The sequence below is a fragment of the Dromiciops gliroides genome, chromosome 4 (genome assembly GCF_019393635.1).
Source record: "Dromiciops gliroides isolate mDroGli1 chromosome 4, mDroGli1.pri, whole genome shotgun sequence".
NCBI lineage: Eukaryota > Metazoa > Chordata > Mammalia > Microbiotheria > Microbiotheriidae > Dromiciops > Dromiciops gliroides.
The window spans coordinates 237,085,313-237,105,899 of NC_057864.1; the positions used below are offsets into that span (position 1 = coordinate 237,085,313).

Genomic DNA, 20,587 nt, shown 5'->3' on the forward strand with positions numbered 1-20,587 from the left:
TGTAGGGTGGGGAAAGTTGATGAAACAAATAGGTTGATACAAGGGTAAAGGAGAAGTGAATGTGGTTATGTAGTAGAGACTAAGAAAGTTGAGGGAGGTGGTTATTAATTCACTGTAATAGTTTTAACTAGGTTCTTATGTATGAAAGTGATGCAAAAACAAAAAAGATAAACATTACTTTAAAAAATAAATATTTGGCCATAGGAAGGAGATAATGTTGGAGGGCAAACTTGACCAACTGCTCATACTAATCATACCTTTCCATTCAGCTCATTTGTTTGTTGTTGTTGTTCATTCAGCTCATTTGAGTTCTTTTGCAAAAGTTAAAAGGGTTTAAGGTGACTTTCACACTAGTACTGTCCCAGGACCTTTCAAATGAGACAACCAGGATACAGGATAGAGTACTTTATTCCCATCTAAAACAAAGCCTTCTTGTGATTTTCTTAGACATGAGATTTGATTTTGAATTTGTCACATTTGCCATGGGTCTAAAATAGTAAATTCAATTTACTCCACCTCCCTACCCCCAACCTATTAATCTTTCTCCAGGTCCTTTTTCTTGTACTGATCTAGTTCCCCTCTCCAAAATAGGGATAATCACAGTAATGTAGGTTATGAAAGATAATACACAAGTGTCATAATGAAACAGGTCTTTCTAAAGTGAAAACAGACCAAAAAAATCCCCCAGAAAATTTGACCTGGGATTCAGGTACCATCACGTTTCCAGGACTTCAGATATTTGTTAGTGGAAGGATGGTGGTGATAATGGTATGTAAAACGTTAGTAAATTTTCCAAAAGTATTTTTCCTATGTACTTGGTTTGGTCACCCTCATGGCCTCAACAGCCTTGGGGAATATTGCCTAGATTCCTTGGCTTCTCCAGATTTGGAGGTAGGGAGAAAAAGAATGTAAGGACTGAGTTTTTGGTTGCTTGGCCCAATTATAACCATTCTTTGAAAAGTAAATAAATGATGCTTGAACTGGGCTGTTAACTTCCTATTTATTTCTAGGGTTTCCTTTAATATGTATTTCCTGAGAAAGCAGGAGCTTTTGATATTATAATCAATGCATCAACAAATATTTATTGAATGATAAATGCCCACTGCCTGGACAATGTCCTATACAAATAAAGTCACAAGTATATAAAGTTTGGCCTCAAAAAACTTAATAATCTTTCATGGATCTCCTTCCTTGATTGTAAAAATATTCAACCAAATAACAAGTTCAACCCCACAAGCATTTATTAAGCACCTGCTATGTCCCAGGCATTGCATTAGATGGTAGGGATAGAGACCAAAAACTGAACAGTACCTGCTCCCAAGGAGCTTATATTCCACTGAAGATTCTAAGGTTTCCCTACATATATTACTCTCTGGGGCCTACTCCCCTGTATGGAGTCTCTGATGCCTAAGGAGAGAGGAACTACACTTGAAGGTTTTCACACACTCATTACATCTATATGGTTTCTCTCCAGTGTGAGTTTTCTGATGCTGAATAAGAGCTGACGAATGAATGAAGGCTTTGCCACATTCATTACATTCATAGGGTTTCTTTCCACTATGAATTCTCTGATGTTTAGCAAAGTTTGAACTTCTGCTGAAGGTTTTCCCACATTCATTGCACTCATAGGGTTTCTCCCCAGTATGAATTCTCTGATGTTGAACAAGGTGTGTACTCTGACTAAAAGTTTTCCCACATTCATTACATTCATAGGGTTTCTCCCCAGTATGAACTCTCTGATGTTTAGTAAGGGATGAACAGTGACTGAATGCTTTCCCACATTCATTACATGTATAGGGTTTCTCTCCAGTATGAGTTCTCTGATGCTTAATAAGAGCTGAGGAATGAATGAAGGCTTTGTCACATTCATTACATTGATAGGGCTTCTCTCCAGTATGAATCATCTTATGCTGAATAAGGTGTGAAGTCCGACTGAAAGCCTTCCCACATTCATTACATTCGTAAGGTCTTTCTCCAATATGTGTTTTTTGATGTTCTGAAAAAGCTGAGCTCTCAGTAAAGGTTTTCCCACATGCATTGCATGTATAGAGTCTCGCCCTGGTATGAGTTTTCAAATGTTTTTTGAGGTTAGCTTTGTGGCTGAAGGCTTTCCCACAATTATTGCATGTATACGGTTTCTCTCCAGTATGAATTCTTTGATGTCGAATAAGCACTGAATGATAACTGAAGGATTCTCCACATTCATTACACTTACAAGGCTTTTTCTCCTTGTAGATTCTTTGATTTTTCATTAGGCTTGAGTTTTGTTTGAAAGTCTTTCTTTCAAAATTACCCAGTTTCTCTCCTGTAGGAACTTTCTCTTGATTAACAATAACTGACCTCTGATTAAAACTTTTCCAATATGTATTACATTCAAAGTCTCTCTCCTTAGTAAGGTTTTTCCTGTGGGCAATTGTCACTTGCCTCAAATGTCTCTCATTTTCCTGCTGTCTTTCTAACCAGTCCTCACATTCTTCCAAGTTGGAGACATCATCCTCTGTGACTCTTCCCACCATCACCCTTTGTGATGATTCCTCTTCAGAGATTTCCTGTACTGAGGTTGACTCTCTACTCTCAGACCTAGTATCCCAGTCTGAAAGAAAGTGAAAATACAAAGGTCATTAAAAAAGAAACTAATAAAATGAGATAACAAAGCTAAAAATAAGACTAGACTTTAACAATTTAAATACAGCTATTGTAATAAGGGAATAAGAGGGGAGAAAAAGGAGTAGAAGAGATAGGAAGGGGGTTAGATTCACTAAGCATAAACAGAATGTGTCTGGGAAGGTAAGATGGGTAAGAATTAAGATAACTGAGTGAATTCAGCTAAACAGAAAGATTGTAGATGAAGATGGTGAGAAAAGCACAGATTGAATAAGGTAGGCTAGGCCCATTGCCATAGGGAAAGCGAGGTGGTGCAGTGGTGCGGTGAATAGTGCCAGGCCTAAAGTCAGGAAGACTCATTTTCCTGACTCTGGGCAAGTTACTTAACCCTGTTTGCCTTATCTGTAAAATGCCTCATCAGTTTTCTCATCTGTAAAATGAGCTAGCAAAGGAAATGGCAAACAATTACAGTATCTTTACCAAGAGGACCCCAAACGGGGTCACAAAGAGTTGGGCATTAATGTAATGACTGAACAAGAAGTCCACTGCCAATAATTAGTTAGCATTTCATAACTGGGTCGCTGTAATTGGGTCACTCAGTTGACTGAGACAGCCCAGGACAATGAACCCAATATCCCTGAAAGCAATACTTTCAGTCAAGTGCCTTCAGCCATCATTAAATACCTATTATGTGTCAGCACTTTGTTAAATGCTTTATAAATATTAATTAATTTACTCCCAGGAAGCAATTCCTATGGAGATACAGCCTGGCAAATGTTCCTACAGGTAAAGAAAGTTCCTGCCACCAAAGTCCTTGGCACATCTAAATGGTTCAGCATCAGAAACAGATAAAATGTTACCAGTGGAAATGACTTTAGAGGCATTAATATCTGCTTTGTTACTGTACTCTATGGACCATGGGATGACTTGCTGCTAAAATCTTCCATATGTATTGTCTCACCCATTAGAAAATAAGTTCTGAGATCAGGGACTGTCTATTTTTTCATTTGTATACCCCACATTTAGCACCTGGTAAGCACTTAATAAATGTAAAAACAAAAACAAAAACCACCCCCCCCCAAAACAAAAACAAGAAAAAGCAGTCTTTGTTCTTAATGGGAGTACATTCTGAACAAATTATGTCATATGAATGGAATAGAATATTACTGCATCATAAATTACAAAAGGTATAGTTTCAGAGAAACCTGGGAAGAACTCTATGAACTGATGCAGTCAAGTGAGAAGAATCAGGAGAATAAATCTAACAAAAACATCATTACAAAGAAAATTAGCTTTGAAAGACTAAAGAACTCTTATTAGTGCAATGGTTAACCATAATGCCAGAGTATATGAGGCATACTACATCATCTCCTGAGAGAGGTGATGGACTAATGGTGTAGAATGAGACATTTGTTTTACTATGTATATCACAAGATTTTTTCACCCCACAAGTGGGGGACGTGGAAGAAAGAAGTTCTTAATAGGGTGGTGGTCCCACAGAAACACTTAAGAGGGTTACTGAAGTATTCTTTTAATAGAAGAGAACAAAATTAATGTATGAGGGACAGTTTTGAAAATCTGATAGATGTAAGTTTCAGGTACCCTTTTTCTGTTCAACTTTGTATAAAAAATGCTCTATTAAATTAAAATATTTTAAAGGGGGCAGCTAGGTGGTGCAGTAGATAAAACACCAACCCTGGATTCAGGAGGACCTGAGTTCAAATCCGACCTCAGACACTTGACACTAGCTGTGTGACCCTGGGCAAGTCACTTAACCCTCATTGCCTTACCAAAAAAAAAGAAAAGATACAGAACACAATCTGGGCAGGGAGGCATGAGGTAGTATTGATAGGGAACTTATTCCAGACATCTGCTGGAATTCTTGTTCTCTGTTGAAAAAAGACCAGCTAATAAATTATTTGATTACTTTAGTGATAATTTCATTCCTCTTCAAAAGGTAGAGAAAACTACAAAGGCAACAACTATTCTGAACCTGCTGTAAGCCTATGATGAATGTGAAGCTCTCAAAAATCAAATTTTGAAGACAGAGGTAGTTTGCTAATAAAGCAATAAGAAACTTCTTAGATTTAAATAAGAAAGAAGTACAAAAGGCAGAAGTATAGGAAGGTAATAGAGAATTAATACAAAAAATAGGTATGATCCAGTAAAAAGTATTAAGAATGCTAAAGTGGAGCAGCTAGGTGGCGCAGTGGATAGAGCACCAGCCCTGGAGTCAGGAGTACCTGAGTTCAAATCCGGCCTCAGACACTTAACACTAGCTGTGTGACCCTGGGCAAGTCACTTAACCCCAATTGCCTCACCAAAAAAAAAAAAAAATGCTAAAGCTCAGAATAAAATAAATCCGGTGAGAATTTTTTTTTTAAACAGGTCTTGTGAGAAGCTCCTGGTAATCTTTTCCCAAAGCAGATCAGCATCTTCTCCACAACTTATAGTCTTCTTTTTTTTAAATTAACTTTTCCAGAAGATAAGAAATCAAACAATACTATTGATATATGTATGAAGCTATAATTAGGTTTTCATTTCTAGCAAATCTTCCCATAAGAGAACAATTGCCTAGCTGTGGACTTGGGAAAAGAAACTTAAAGAACATAAAAAAATCCAAGTTCTTATAATTATGAGTTTTCTAAAACTAAAGAATTATTTCTGAAAGATAAGATTCTCTGAGAATTCTTTGCATTTGGCTCCCTGTTACACAATAGTTTTTCATTTAAAACTGTGTTTCTTGAAAGTTTAAGTCCAAGCAATTAAAACAAAACAAAACAAAACAAAAAAACAAGAATAAGGAATTCTATTGCATATTTTTACATTTGTTTATTGAAATACTAACATACAACACCTATGTGTGATTTTTTTCACATTCAATAGCTAAACAAATACAAAAATATTTGTAAGTTAAACTATAACGCAACACTGTGGATAAAGAAATTACAGCATGCTTCTGAAATCAAAGACTGAAATTCAATTGTCCAATTTTCCTTTTAGTCTATTATTACTCTGGATGCTCATGATCTTGCTCTGGAATTAGCCACAGAACATCCTCTGTCCAATCATATCATACATAGTAAAACTAACTAAATAGAATAAAGTAACACAAGCAACCAACCCACATTTTACAGCAGTGATAAATAGAGGGCCTATTTGGTCACATCACCACATCATTCTTGGTTTCTATTTCTGTAAATAAATGTTTTCAGACTTTCCAATGTCCAGTCTGTATGACTGGACGTTTATTTCCTTTAAATACCAAAATGTTAGAAATAGCCAGTGTCAAATCTGGTAGATTTCTGGCCTGAGAAGCATCTAGTCCCCCCAAATCACGTATTGATGTGGTGAAAATATACATTGCAGTGTGATCCTTTAATGTTTCTTACCTCCATTTTGTAATGTGGATCCACCTTATAACTTTGACATGTGATGCAGTTTTAATTTGCTGCGAACTAGTTGGCTTCTTGAACCCCAGTACTTTTTGGCTTTTCCTGCGGATCCAATAAAAGACCATCTCCTACTCTGCTTCTTGGTGTAAGGCCATTCACTGTTGACATGTCAAGTTTTTAATATGTGTCTAGAGATGAGCCCTACCATTGCGCAGCTGGGTCATAGGGGTGGCAGGGTAACTTCCTTGAAGAACTCTATAAAATAAACTCCACTCAGACCCCTAGTCAGTAAAACAATCACTGCCAGTCCAGCTCTTTTATCCAATGGGTATTACTTAAGTCCCAGAGTGGGACCTCTCTTTCTGCCCCCTGTATTATTTTCCCTCTCTCCCCTTCCCTATTCTTCCCTATAGGTTTACTTGCTTGTGCTGTTGGCCTCGACCTTGTTCACATTCATCACAGGCCTCTGGTAGTGGTAAATGTCAATGCACAGTTAACAGAGTTTCCTATGATGACTGTGGGAATTGTCCTTTCCAGTCAGAATCCAACCAAACCACTAATACCTCTCTTTAGTTCATGAGCTGCTGACCAAAGCTGAGACCAAGTTTTCTGGCAGCCATACCTTCATGGATAAGATGGGACAGATGGCCTCACCTGCCGCTCTGTCTTCTCCAAAGAAAAGGGCAGCTCACTGAACCTCTAGCTTCAGTGGTAGGGAAATTCTTCTTCTTGGGTCCACAAATCATTGACTAGAGCTTGAACTAGGGCTCTTGTCAGCTGCGTCTTCACAGGCAAGACTTTCTGCCTTCACCAGAAAGAACAAGGTCTAAGGACCTGTACCTTTTGCCTCAGTAGCAAAGAATTCCCCTCCTATCTTATGCTGTGAGCCACTGACCACGGCAAAAAAAAGACTCGAATTCAATACTTGGACCCAGTAGAAGGGAGCTTCTCCCCTACTGTGATCAATGCAAGGCTTATCCCCCTATCAATCCAACTGGAAGTACTGGTAGCAAAGAATTAACATGGCATCAGACTGGCACAAAAGTGGCACCAAGATGTATAAAGTAAGACTAATGTACAATCACTGCTGTTTAAGCTTGAAGCATCAATCAGGTCCTATGAAATATTTAGAATTTATAATGATGATTTTTCTAATATAACATCTCTCTCCTCACAATGGAGGTTTTTCTTAAACACTTTCAATACTGTTAAGAGTACTCTGTTGGTGATGTGCTGTGTGTGCAGCTTCTAGATTATAGTTGTCTCCCCTTCTCAATAATATTTGCTCCAGACCCAATTAGGAAAAAAAAAAAAAGGCTCTTTAAGATTGCAGAGTGTTCTACTTCAGCATCACCACTGTCAGTCGTGGAGTATGAAACTTTTCTGTCTTTTGCCTTTCCTATGATCAGATACAACTTTAAATGATCATCAATCACTTTACTTCCCAGTTTTACATCAGTTTTATTCCATCAGTTTTGTCCTGTACTGTCTGCCCAGGCTTGTGTGCTTCATTACTTACAGCATCTGGATGGAGAAGTAGTTCAGTTTCAGTTTGTCCCTGCAGTTCAGACAATGAGCTTCCACTTTCCTCAACTGATCTGCAGGACTAAGAAACTACAACATCAGAGGCAACCAGCTGAGAAGCCACATTGCAGCACAGAGGCCCAGACACCACCATACCACCACTAAGGTAGTGTCCACAATTTATAGTCTTGGAGAGATGTGTGAAGCACTGAGAAGTTGTGACTTGCTCAGGGACACACACAGCCAGTGTATGTCCAAAGCAGGACTTTAGCCCAGATCTTCTAGACTTCAAGGCCAACTTTTCATTTACTAATGCCATATTGCCTCTGAGAAATATTAAGTTCAGCAAAAAAAGCTTTATAAAGTTGTATTTGGGGGAAAAGGAAAAGTAGGGCTGTTGCTCAGTATGACTGGAACAGTAAAAGAAAACAAAGAAAGCAGAACTATTTTGCTTGTTTTCTCTAACAAGGAAAATGATGCTTGGCTTGGAAAGAACAAAAATGGCCACCAATTTCAATAATGTACAGAGACAAATGTAGTTTTATACCTTGGTTCATAAAATTAATTTCTAGAGTTAGACAAGAGCTCCTGTGAAAACGATCTGGGGCCTTTCTTTACATTACAACTGTCTTTGTGACAGCAAATACCATAAAAGTCAAAAGTGTGACAAGGCAGCCAAAAAGGCTAATTCTATAAGGCCATTTCTGGAATATTGTATTAAGTTAGTGAAACCATATTTTAGGAAAGACAAGTTGTAAAAAACTGGAAATGCCTAGCCAAGAAGAAAGAAGAATTAAGGGATATATGATAGTTATCTTCAAAAATTTTAAATGACATCACATGAAAGGGGGATTATATATGTTCTTTTTGGCCTCAGAGGCCCAAGTGGTAGAACTTCAATTCAATTCAACCAACATTTATTAAGACCCAATTATGTAGAAGGCATTGTGCTAGAAGCATGGTATACAAAGAAGAAAAACAAAACATTCTGTGATTTCAAGGCACTTATTTTTTATTGGGAAAAATATATTTTAACTAGCTTAAATCTGGTTAACTTCCTTGAATGATGAATTCTATATCAAAACTCTCTAAAAGCGGAATGGGAGATCTTGGGACGTAGTAAGTTCTTCCTTGAGGTCTTCAAGCATCTAGATGTATGACAATTTGTTGTAAATTCTTGGTAATACACGGTTTGGACTAAATAGTCTTTAAGGTTCCTTGTAACACTAAGATTTTTTTTCTGTTTTTTTCTTTTTAACTCTTGTTCCAAATGGGGTGTTATACTGAACATCATCTGAGATACTAGCCTTGTAAATTTAATATAAAATGAAAGCAAAACTGTTACAGATCTCTAGATGTCTAAAACCAGACTTATTACCATTCTCTCCAAAATGGCTAGCCCTCACAACTTCCTTATCTCAGTTTAAAAATATCAATATTATTCCATTTTTCTAGATGCAAAAAGTAGGATATCTTCGTCTTCCCCTTTCTTTTTCTCTCAAAGCTTCACCAAGACACATAAATTCTTTTTTTTTTTTGGTAGGGCAATGAGGGTTAGGTGACTTGCCCAGGGTCACACAGCTAGTAAGCGTCAAGTGTCTGAAGTTGGATTTGAACTCAGGTCCTCCTGAATCCAGGGCCAGAGCTTTATCCACTGCACCACCTAGCTGCCCTGACACATAAATTCTTTCTTTGAATTGTCTCTCAAATTAGAAAAGAAACAAGCTTTTATCATGTTCCCACTATTTGCCAGACAATGTGCTTAGCACTTTATAAATTTTATCTCATTTAATTCTAACAACCACCCTAGGAGGTAGATGCTACCATTATGATACCCATTTTATAGTGGCAGAAACTGAAGCAGCCAGAGGTTAAGTGACTTGCCTAGAGTCACATAGCTACTAAGAATCTGAGGCCAGATTTGAACTCAAATCTTCCTGACTCTACTTCTAGCATTCTATCCAATGTGCTACCTAGCTACCTCTCTTTTTCTCTATTCCCACTAGCTACTAAGGCTATCAATATTTAAATTGCTGTATCAGTCTTATAGCTGGTCTTTTCTACCTTTGGTTTCTTCCTATTTTAATTCACTTGACACATGGATGATGAAGAAGCTTTCTACATTAAGTATAAGTCCTTCTGCCCATTCATATATGTAACCAATTTTACAAATGTACTTCAAACTATGCAAATTTCAGTCAAGCTTAACTGTTTATCATCCCCCTACGTACACCAAACAGGATCCCACATCAGATCATGTTGGAGTAGTCACTGTTTAGTTTACAAAATACCCTGACATATTTTCCATTTATTTAAATCCTTCCCATCCCTTAGTAGCACTGTAAAAGATTTCTACCTTTTAAATCCAAGAGTGAAGGATATTATCCAGGATATAACAATAATATAGGTATGAGATCATTAGGGTCAGGGATATAGCACTAGGAGTGTTAAGTGAAGGGAGAATCAAAGGAATGACTGATAAGAGGTACTGCCTGGGAGAAAGGAAGGAAAGAAAGTGAATAATCTATACAAGTTTCTAGCCTAGGCTACAGGAATATCACTACTATATATAAAAAATGATATTTTGATCACAGGGAGGAGAGGAAGAATAGGGATCAGTGAGAAACAAATTCTTATAGGCAGGTCTGGAATGTAAATGCACAGGACTGGAGTGTAAAGCAAAGTGAACAGTCAGAGCTTATAATACAAACTTTTAGGTCATCAACATAGAAAGGATTTCAAGTCATTTCAACAGATGTATATTTAGTACTTAATATGTGAATGTACTTTTATGAACGTTCCAAAAGGAGTTGTTATTAAAGTAAAAGAATACAAGCTCTCTTTACAATACCAAACATAGAGAGAGAAGAGTAGAGGGATAGGACAGAGCTTTAAATTAATGGAGGTATGGGGAGAGAGAAAAAGAACATGGCAAAGAAAAGGAACCAGTAAACAAGACAGAAGTTTATGAGGTAGAAGAACCATTTGGGGTGTAATGTCATACAATATATGGGAGGATGTCAATTACTCCCCATTTTCACTATAAGACTGTACCATTATCATCTCAACCTGAATTATTGAAACATTTTCCTAGCTGACTGATTGCCTCAGTGTTCCTCTTCCTTTCTTTACAGTGCTACCAAAGTATGTATAGGACTTAAATAGATAAAGGCTATTGAGGATCTACCAAAAAAAGGAGAGGGAGCCATCACAGAAGTACAAAGATAAAAAAAGTAACAAAGGGATATCTAGCATTGTATGTGTAGAACACAGTAAAGAGAATCAAAGCCCCAGAAGTAAAGGAGGCTGAGGATTTAGAAAAGGCTCTAATTAGAAGTGGGATTACAGTTTTGTTGAAACTGTGTAGTAGCCTTGACTGTAGGGTAGGAAATAAAAGAAGAAGAAAGAGTCAGCTGCTACATAACAGACAAAATTGAGAAAGAAATAGATAAAGAAGACTTCTCTTTTCTGAGTATGGAAGTAAGAAAGGATAGATGTCAAAACCAGGAGGAATGAAAGGGAGATGGAGAGGACAAGAGAAGGGAGAGAATAGCAAGTCAAAATAATAATTCAAAGCTGCTGCTCTCACATTAATGAAAGACATTTGACTTAACACCCTAATTCACTTGCCTGATTTTTACTTGCTCACCTGGACGGGTGCCTCTTGGGACTTTTTTCTCCATCATCCACTGATTTTCTGCTTGATCAAAATTAGAGCTCCCATCAGGTTTGGAAACTGGAAGCCCTGTTCATTGGGAAAGAAATGGGACTTTGACATTTGTCATGGGCCCAAAGAACCATCCCAGGGCTCAGTCCCAGCCTCTTGGTCAACAGGGAAGAGAAAGCCTTATCAAAAAGCTTTTAAAGGTATGATGGACAAAAGTGTTTAGAATTGTTTCCAAGGAGAGTGGGGAGGACTGGTCTAGGAGTTTATTTCACTTTCCTTGCTATAAGATGGGAACTTCCCAACCATAGAAGTATCTTTACTGATACCTCAGGGGAGATTAGCTGACAAAGGGAAGCTAAAGATGGGGAACCATAGCCTCTCGGGTGCACAATGATGTTGCCCATTTCCAATTTTAGCAGAAATAGATATGGGAATAGGGAGACTTAATGTCTTTTCCTTAAGCCAAAGAAGAAATTAGAAATCTTTGATCCCTTAAACCCAAGTCAAAATCCAGCAATACATTCCAGGTGTTATAAACATATATAAAAACAACTAATACCCCAAAGCTAGACTCTGAGTCACAAAGGAGAACTGTCCTTACACAAAGAGACCAGGTTCCTATAGTTCTCCAGCATGACATCCCTCTGAGCAGGGTCCAGTTGCCCCCATTCCTCTGGGGTGAAGTCCATGGCCACATCTTTGAATGTTACTGATTCCTGAAACACCAAACACATTTTTAACTCACCCTAAGATTATCTACTACCAACCTCCCCCAACCCAAATAAATCCTACATGGTTCTTATAAGAGTAGTGAAATCAGAATTACTAAGTAGATAAGTAGTATTAATAAACATTATATAATACTATATAATTATATAATAATATTAATAAAGTTAAGTAGATAAGATATATGAGAAGTGATTATTACAGCATTAATCTCAATTCCAAACCAAGTATGTTATGTTTTGGTACTGTGATAAATTGTAAAATATTTATTTTTTAAAAGTATAAGACATGGTTGCTTTTAAGGAGAAGAGAGAAATGCAAGAAACTGGAGAATAAAACAAAACAGTTATCAGGCCTTGAGAAAAGTAAGTGCTACAAAGTTCAGAAAAGGAGATCACAGTGGATGGTATTGAGAGCTTTGTGCAGATGGTAGGAGTTAAAGAGCTACAGACTAGAAGGAATAGCATTCCAAGGCATATACAAAGTCAAGAAAAGGTAGAAAATAGATAATCTAGCTTAGATTTAAGGTAGAAACAGTGAAGAACTATAAGACTGATACAGTTCTGGGGGCAGCTAGGTGGTGCAGTGGATAAAGCACCAGCCCTGGATTCAGGAGGACCTGAGTTCAAATCTGGCCCCAGACACTTGACACTTAATAGCTGTGTGACCCTGGGCAAGTCACTTAACCCTCCTTGCCTCACCAAAAAAAACCCAAAAGAATGATGCAGTTCTTGGGATAGTCAAGTAGAAAATTATCTTGGCTGAGATTGAGTTAGAGGCAGAAATAAAGTTTGGGGGCAAAGGAAGTGATGAATAAAGGTCCAAAGGAACTAAGTCTTGAGTCCAAAATTGGACACAACTAATTTCTGTAATAGCAGCCATAATTGTCTGCATATACATAACCAGAGTTTTTTCTTCAAATGCTAATATAGTAATGCCTTAGTAGTAAGAAAGGGATTCCTAAGGCCTGCACCTGCAAAAATTCCCTTGGGTGGACTTCCGGGTCGGAGCCAAGATGGCAGAGGAAAGGCAGTGAGCTCCCGAACTCATGACACGATCGCTCCAAAAAACATCCAAATAACACCATAGAAAAATGCCCAGAGAAGCAAAACTCACAGAAGAATGTGCTGAAATCATCTTTTAACCAAGAACGGCTTGGAAGGTCAGAAGGAGGGAACTTCTGTGTTGATAGGAGTGGAGCCCAACACCACAGTCACCCTGACACACATCCAGTCCCAGGAAGGCCTCACCAGAGAAGGAGACCCCCCAGAGCCTCTGAATCAGCTGAAGCGCCAGTGTTATCTGGAACTAAGCTCACAGTCTGGTGAGTGGGCTGAGCCCTGGGCAGGGGGGAGACTACAGGGGTCTATGCTGGTGCTAAGGCAAAATGTGGATTTTACACCCCTGCTGAGAACCAGGAAGTAGGCTCGAGTAGCAGTGGCCCAGGTGGGGGAGGGGCACAGGCTCATCAGAGCTAACAATCACAACACACAAAGCTGGTTGATTAGCAAGTTGGTCTGGGGTCATCTAAGGACCAGGGAACAGGCCAGGCAAGTGAAGAACCTGATTCTCCTTAAATCATACCACCTGGGATTTCTTAAGCTTGGGATACAGTGCCTGGAAACAGTGCCCCACTTTAAGGAGCTAAAAGTCTAGTAAAAGAAAGGCAAGATGAGCAGACAGAGAAAGGTGAGGACCATAGAAAGTTTCTTCGGTAACAAGGAAGACCAAGGGGCACCCTCAGAGGAAGATGTCAACATCAGGGCCCCTATATCTAAAGCTTCCAAGAAAAATATGAATTGGTCTCAGGCCATAGAGATGCTCAAAAAGGATTTTGAAGATAAAGTTAGAGAGGTAGAGGAAAAAATGGAAAGAGAAATGAGGGAGAAGCAGGAAAGACATGAGAAAAAAGTCAACAGCTTAAAAAGTCAAATTGGCCAAATGGAAAAGGAGGTACAAAAGCTCTCTGATGAAAATAATTGCCTAATCATGAGAAATGAACAAATGGAAGCCAGTGACTTTATGAGAAACCAAGATACAATAAAACAAATCCAAATGAATAAAAAAATAGAGGGCAAAGTGAAATATCTTCTGGGAAAAACTGCTGACCTGGAAAATAGGCAGGAGAGATAATTTAAAAATTACTGGTCTACCTGAAAACCATGACCAAGGAAAGAGCTTAGACATCATCTTCCAAGATATTCTCAGGGAAAATTGCCCTGAAATTCTAGAAGAAGCTAAAATGGAAATTGAAAGAATCCACTGATGACCTCCAGAAAGAGATCCCAAAAGGAAAACTCCTAGGAATATTATAGCCAAATTCCAGAGCTCTCAGGTCAAGGACAAAATACTGCAAGCTGCCAAAAAAGAAAGAATTCAAGTACTGTGGAGCCCCAGTCAGGATAGCACAAGATCTAGCAGCTTCTACATTAAAGGACCAGAGGGCATGGAATATGATATTCCACAGGGCAAAGGAAATGGGATTACAACCAAGAATTACCTACCCAGTAAAACTCAGCATAATCTTTCAGCAGAAAAAATGGGACTTTAATGAAAAAGAAGACTTTCAGATATTTGTGATGAAAAGACCTGAACTGAATGGCAAATTTGACTTTCAAATACAAGACCCTAGAGAACCATAAAAAATTGGAGCTGGGGGACATACCTGGGGTCGTACAGTGGGCGACTGTCTTGTGTCTGAGGCCGGGTTTTGGCTGGGATCCCCCTGGGTCCAGGGGTGATGCTTTGTCTACTGTGTCACTTAGCTAGGTGACGACATCTTTAAGGTTAAATTGAGGGGTGAAGGGAATTCACTGGGGGAGGGGGAAGGGCAGAGGTGAAATCCTACATGAAAGAAACAGGAAAAGGCTTATGGATTGGGGGAAGAGATGGGAGAGGAGCAGGGCAGTAAATGAATTTTACACTCATCAGAAAAGGCTCAAAGACCTTAAATTCATCAGAGCTGCCTCAAGGAGGGACTAACAGACACACCCAGCTGGGTGGAGTAATCTATTTAATCTGGGCAGTAAATGAGCCTAACACTCATCAAAATTGGCTCAAAGACCTCAATCTCATTAGAATTGGCTCAAGGAGGGAATAATGTACACACTCAATTGGGTGGAGTAATCTTTCTAACCCTGCAGGAAAATAGGTGGGGAAGGGGATAAAGAGAGCAGGGCAAAAGAAGGAAGGGCAGGGTGGGGGAGGGGACAGATAGAAGCAAATCCCTTTTGAAGAGTGATAGGATGAAAGAAGATGGATAATAGAATAAATATCATGGGGAAGGGAATAGGATGGAAGGGAAACAGTTAAGAAGAGTAATCATGAAAAAGAGAAAAGGGGGAAAAATTGTACAAAAAATATTTATAGCAACTCTTGGTGGAGGCTAAGAATTGAGAATCAAGGGAATGTCCATCAATTGAGGAATGATGGAAAAAGCTGTGCTATATGATTATAGTGGAATGGTCTTGTGCTACAGGAAATGACAAACAGGATGATCCCCGAAAAACCTGGGAAGACTAATGAACATCGATGTATAGTGAAGTGAGCATAGCTGGGAAGACATTGTGCATAGTGACAGCAGTATTGTTCAGTGAGCAATTGTGAATGACTTAACTACTCTCAGCAGTGCAATGATCCAAGACAATCCCAAGGAACCAATGAGGAAGCTTACTATGCACCCCTATAGAAAGAACTGATAAAAAAAACATTTGTGAGTTGTACATATATAACCTGGTTGCAATCTTGTGGAGGGGGGAGGAAAGGGAGGGAGAAAAATTTGGAACTCTAAATCTTATAAAAATGAATGTCGAAAACTACCCTTACATGTAACTGGAAAATAAAATAAATGTTTGTTGCTGGAAGAAAAAAAAAATTCCCTCGGGTGCTTGGGAAGGAATAGTAACAATGAAAGTTAAAGTAGGAAGCCTGACTACAGTAGCCTAGAGGAGGAGTCCAAGATTTTCATATTCTTGAAAGTTTTGAAGGCCTAAATTTTAGAAAGTTTATCTCATCCAGAGGAAGATCATATGAATATATTTGCAAGTTATTGAGTCCATCATTCTGGCCGCCACATGGCCAAGAATACCTTAAATCTCCTCTGAAAATCCTTGCTATTTTCCCTAAGCCAGGCTATAAAAGACTCTCTGGAATAGAAGTTTGGTCAAGGACACCCTGTTCCTTTGGAGGGAATGATGTTGCAGGCACTAAAACCATATTTAAGGGGCAGCTAGGTGGCGCAGTGGATAAAGCACCAGCCTTGAATTCAGGAGGACCTGAATTCAAATCCAACCTCAGATACTTGACACTTACTAGCTGTGTGACCCTGAGCAAGTCACTTAACCCCAACTGCCTCACCAAAAAACCAAACCAAAACAAACAAAACAAAACAAAACACCAAAAAAACATACTTAAGAACACAATAGAATAATAGCTACTTGAAGGCTAGGGGCTCTTTCTTTTTTGTTTTTGTATGTGCTATGCCTAGCACAATGGCTGGTATGCAAGAGGTGTTTAATAAATAATTGATGAATAAAGGACATTTTGTGTTAGATCCCACTGTCTGAATTGTTGAGTTTTAGCCCTATGTTTCCTATGTATGAGTGTGGACAGAGAATAGGGTAAAAATGAATCTGCCCTTCCACACAGGCCCTAAAACAAAGTCATTCAAAAAGCCTCGAGTCTAGGTTTGGGGTGGCATCATTCTGGGAGGTTGGTCCTTGGGCGGTATTTATAATTTGTCTAACATGAGCACTCCATATTCCAGACACAAATATATGCCCCTGCTCTCACTACCAACCTACTGCTCACTGTCCCGCTTCTTAGTGCAGACCATCCATCTCTTTGCTACCTTAACTCAAATTTTCGGGCAGCTAGGTGGTACAGTGGATAAAGTACTGGCCCTGAATTTAGGAGGACCTGAGTTCAAATCCAGTCTCAGACACTTGACACTTACTAGCTGTGTAATCCTGGGCAAGTCACTTAACCCTCATTGACCCCCCCAAAAAACCCTCAAATTTTTACATCTATCCAGCTAGTTCCCACTCCCCTTTCCTTGAACTGTCTCCTCACCTTTCTTTTACCAACTCACCTTACTAGGAACCTAGCTATGTCAAGATCAATCCTTTTCTTCTACTCTCAAACAGTAAAAGAAAAATTAGCCTCCTTTGCATCCCAGTGCCAAATTGAGACCACTAACCCATCACCCTTGTTTTATATTTCTTCATTCAAAATCCATGCCATCCACCTTTAACAAAATCTCTGTATCATTGCTACTATCAGGTTCCACAATGCCCTCTTTCTCTTTCTGACCAACTTCTACCTTCTTGGATAACTTTAGTACCTGTCTTCATGACTTCAGCATTCATGCTGATGAGCCAACTGACACACAATTCAGTTTCTTGACTTTCTGAACTCTACTGATCTTTCACTTCTACCCCATTAATCACCAGCAAGGCCACATCCTAGACCTCATTACACTTAGACACACACACACACACAGCCTCATGTCCAAGACCCCAAACTTGACTGGTGTCAGAACTCTGAGTACAACTTCCTTACCTATCATGTGGATCATTCAACAGGCATATAGCAAATGCCTACTATGTGCCAAGCAGTGTGCTGGGGCTAAGGATACAAAAAAAATAAATGAAGCGATTCTTACTCTCAGGAAGCTTACATAAGTTCAAATCTTGTCTGTCACTTACTAACTTGTATGATCATGGCCAACCAAGTCATAGATGAGCTCGAAATTACTTTCCTGCTCTAAATTTATAATCTTTGATCTTTAAAACCACCATAGTTGTTCTCCCTCACTGAGGAGTAAGATTAAATACTTGTGCCTTTCCATTTTATCCAAGACTCCCACTGATGGCTACACTTTATGCAATTCAACACTTTATGCAATTCAACTCTCCATACAACCTTAGATTCCCTTTGTCCTTGTCATAATCATTCTCAATCTTGAAATAGAATTAACCTTTCTTCATTCTTGCCTCCAGGTTAGAGTTCTGCTGGAGGAAGAAAAAGAACTGAAAATCAAGACAGTGCAATGTGCCCAAGGTCAAGGAAGGTGGTTATGAGTCATGTGCCAAAAAGACCCAAAAGGCTGTGCTCTGAGAAATGGCAAGGGAGTCTGACTACAAGGAAAGCATTAGTGACAGTCAGGAAAAGCCACAGTAGAATTCTAGGAAGAAAAGCTAGACAACAGAGTGCTGGCAATGGAGCCAGTCTGTTTAGGAGGAAAAAATGGAACTGTCAAAGAGCATAACAAAGGTTATAGAAATAATGTTCCTGAAAGGTAGAAAAGAACAATCCAGAGTACAAGTGGAAAGAAGAATGCTTCTTTCTTTGGGATTGTAAGAAAGAATGAGAAGATACATGACAGGCATGGAAAATGTTTTGATCTAGATGAATATGTATCTTATATTTTTGTATATGCATTACAACATATGCACAGAGTATTAAGCACAGAGTTTAAAGGGGCTGAATACTTACTGAATCCTTAATCACTTAACTGTGAATGGGTAATTGCTGGGTGGAGAGGTCAAGAGAACTGAGAGAGGGTACTAAGCTAATGGAAAGCATTCTCCATGAGGTCCACAAGAAAGCAGCAAAGAGGAGGTGGAAATAGTGGTTAAAGTTCAGAACTAACGGGATTGTAGGATGAGAGCATCCTGGAAGTGGGACAACTGAATCTCTAATTCTAAGATCCTATAAATGGGTTAATCTCCTGGAATAAGGGTTCAGGTCTATGAATCTCTGTTAAACCTGAGGAACTCTAGAGGAGGAAAAGTGTCCACATTCTGAGAACTAAGAGTCCACTTCAAGGGGAAAAAGTTCAACTTACATGGGATCTGGCTGTCAGTCGAAGAGCAGCTGTTCCTACCTCCTGGGTCTTCCTTTCTTGGGGAAGGGAAGAGTCCTGAGAAGACTGAGCTGGGAAAGGAAAAATGATATATTAGGAAAAAGCAGTGTTGCTCTAAATTACCAAATAGGTACAGCCCCACAATTACTGTAAGATCTCCTTCAAAAGAAACTAAAGCTAGTCTCATCTGCTCTTCAGATAAGAAAGCAGTATCAGAGTCACTGATACTTGGGTACCCAACTCTCCCTATGATTTAGGGAAAGTTCTGCTCTGGGAATTAGAATATAATGGTTAAAGTTCCAACTCTCTCTCTCTCCAGAGCTGTGTAAATCTCTCTGTACTTCTTTTACCTCCTCATTCTATAAGGATATTAAAAAATATTACTTTAAAATAAAATCCTGTGGTTTATTCTTGCTTATATAATGTGTGGGGAAACAATATGCTGTATTATTTGGGGGAAATGGCTTCACTGATATGAAAATTTTACTTAAAAAAGTCACCTGGTCTAGTAGAAAGAACAGAGAACTAAGAGTTCTACTCCAGGATTTATCACTAGCTGCGGTCTAAAGTCAGTCACTTGACTGGAACCCCAATTTTTTTCATTTATTAGATGTAGTGGTTTTACAAGGATAAAATGAAATCGAAGCTACAAAAAAGCTTCAATAATTAGGAACACTAATCCTCACAACCACTTATTTAATGTCAGAATAATATTAACAGCAGCTAAAATTTTAAATAGGACATTCCTACAACAAAACTCTTTAAAAATATCTCAACAATTTTGTGAGCTGGGTAGTATTAGAGGTATTAAATGAGCCACTCAAAATGCACAACTAAGAAATGACAGAATTAGATTTGAACCTAGGTCTTTTGACTAACAGTCAATTTTAACTCCTTCAATTATACCATGCTTCCACCTTGGGCTGTCATCCCCTTAACCTCAATTGTAGGAACATCCCAGAAGACGTTTCCTCTCTGACTTCAGAAGGTATACTGATGCACAAATAAGAATTGGAAAGGGGGAAAATGGGCTGGATAATGTGATATAAGAAACTTATACCAAGACTCCATTTTCTTTTATTGAACCCAAGTAGCTTTCTTGTTTTCTACCAAAAGTTAACTTCACCAGCTACAATGCTATTCTCACCTTCCTCCTCAATCACCTGAGTTGACTTCTCCATTGTTAAAGCACTTCTTTGGGTTCTGATGATGGAATTCAGTGTTGATGGATTTCAGTGTTGATGTCTCTGGGCAGAATGGTCAGTAATTGCTCCTGAAACTCCAGCTCTGCTCCCTTCTAGGAAGCTCTTGCCTCTGCCCAGGGGCTCCCAGGAGCAGCTAGAACTCTTCTTGCTTGCTTTGCGCTTAGGAACGTTTCTCTGGGGCCTGGGAGTTGAGAGTCTGCGTCTCTTTAGCTGTCAACATTCATCCTCTAACAAAAAGACAGCCCTGGAGTCCAGACTTGGCTCCACTATAATCTACCGCGGGCTGCTGATGGGGGTGGCTGGTGGGAGGGAGAGACACCGCTAGGTCAAGCAGCGGGGGGCCCTGGTGTTCTCAGATCCAGATTTAGGCCTTTGGAGTCCTGCAAAGAAGAGCAAGAGATGCAGGCACACGCATGGCCAGAAAGTGAACAAGCCTTAAAGCACAACTGATTACAGGGGGGTCGAGTCCCTGGGGGTGGGGAGAACACAGAGACACATAAATATATCTTCTCCCAAACACCAATATACACCCTCCCCCACAGGTCTCCCTCCCCCCTCCCCATGTGGAGTTACTCTCCGAAATGTAGCACACGCACACGCA

The 20,587-nt window shown here is 39.1% G+C and overlaps 1 protein-coding gene across 5 annotated transcripts in view; it reads right to left on the minus strand.

Annotated features, from left to right (window-relative positions):
* Positions 1-398: 398 nt before the first annotated feature.
* The window catches only part of LOC122752962 (zinc finger protein 286A-like), a 105,499-nt gene continuing 85,310 nt past the window's right edge, over positions 399-20,587 (minus strand). For 4 of the 5 annotated variants that reach the window (XM_043999987.1, XM_043999988.1, XM_043999989.1 and 1 more), the window contains exons 2-6: positions 19,929-20,366; positions 18,764-18,852; positions 11,792-11,906; positions 11,173-11,268; positions 399-2,593 (exon numbers count right to left, since the gene is read on the minus strand). In XM_043999987.1, the coding sequence (XP_043855922.1) occupies positions 1,380-2,593; positions 11,173-11,268; positions 11,792-11,906; positions 18,764-18,852; positions 19,929-19,962 (1,548 nt within the window). In that variant the 5' untranslated portion in view covers positions 19,963-20,366 and the 3' untranslated portion in view covers positions 399-1,379. Of the gene's footprint in view, positions 2,594-4,472; positions 4,478-11,172; positions 11,269-11,791; positions 11,907-18,763; positions 18,853-19,928; positions 20,367-20,587 lie in introns of all 5 variants that reach the window. The other variant, XM_043999991.1, reaches the window with a different exon arrangement.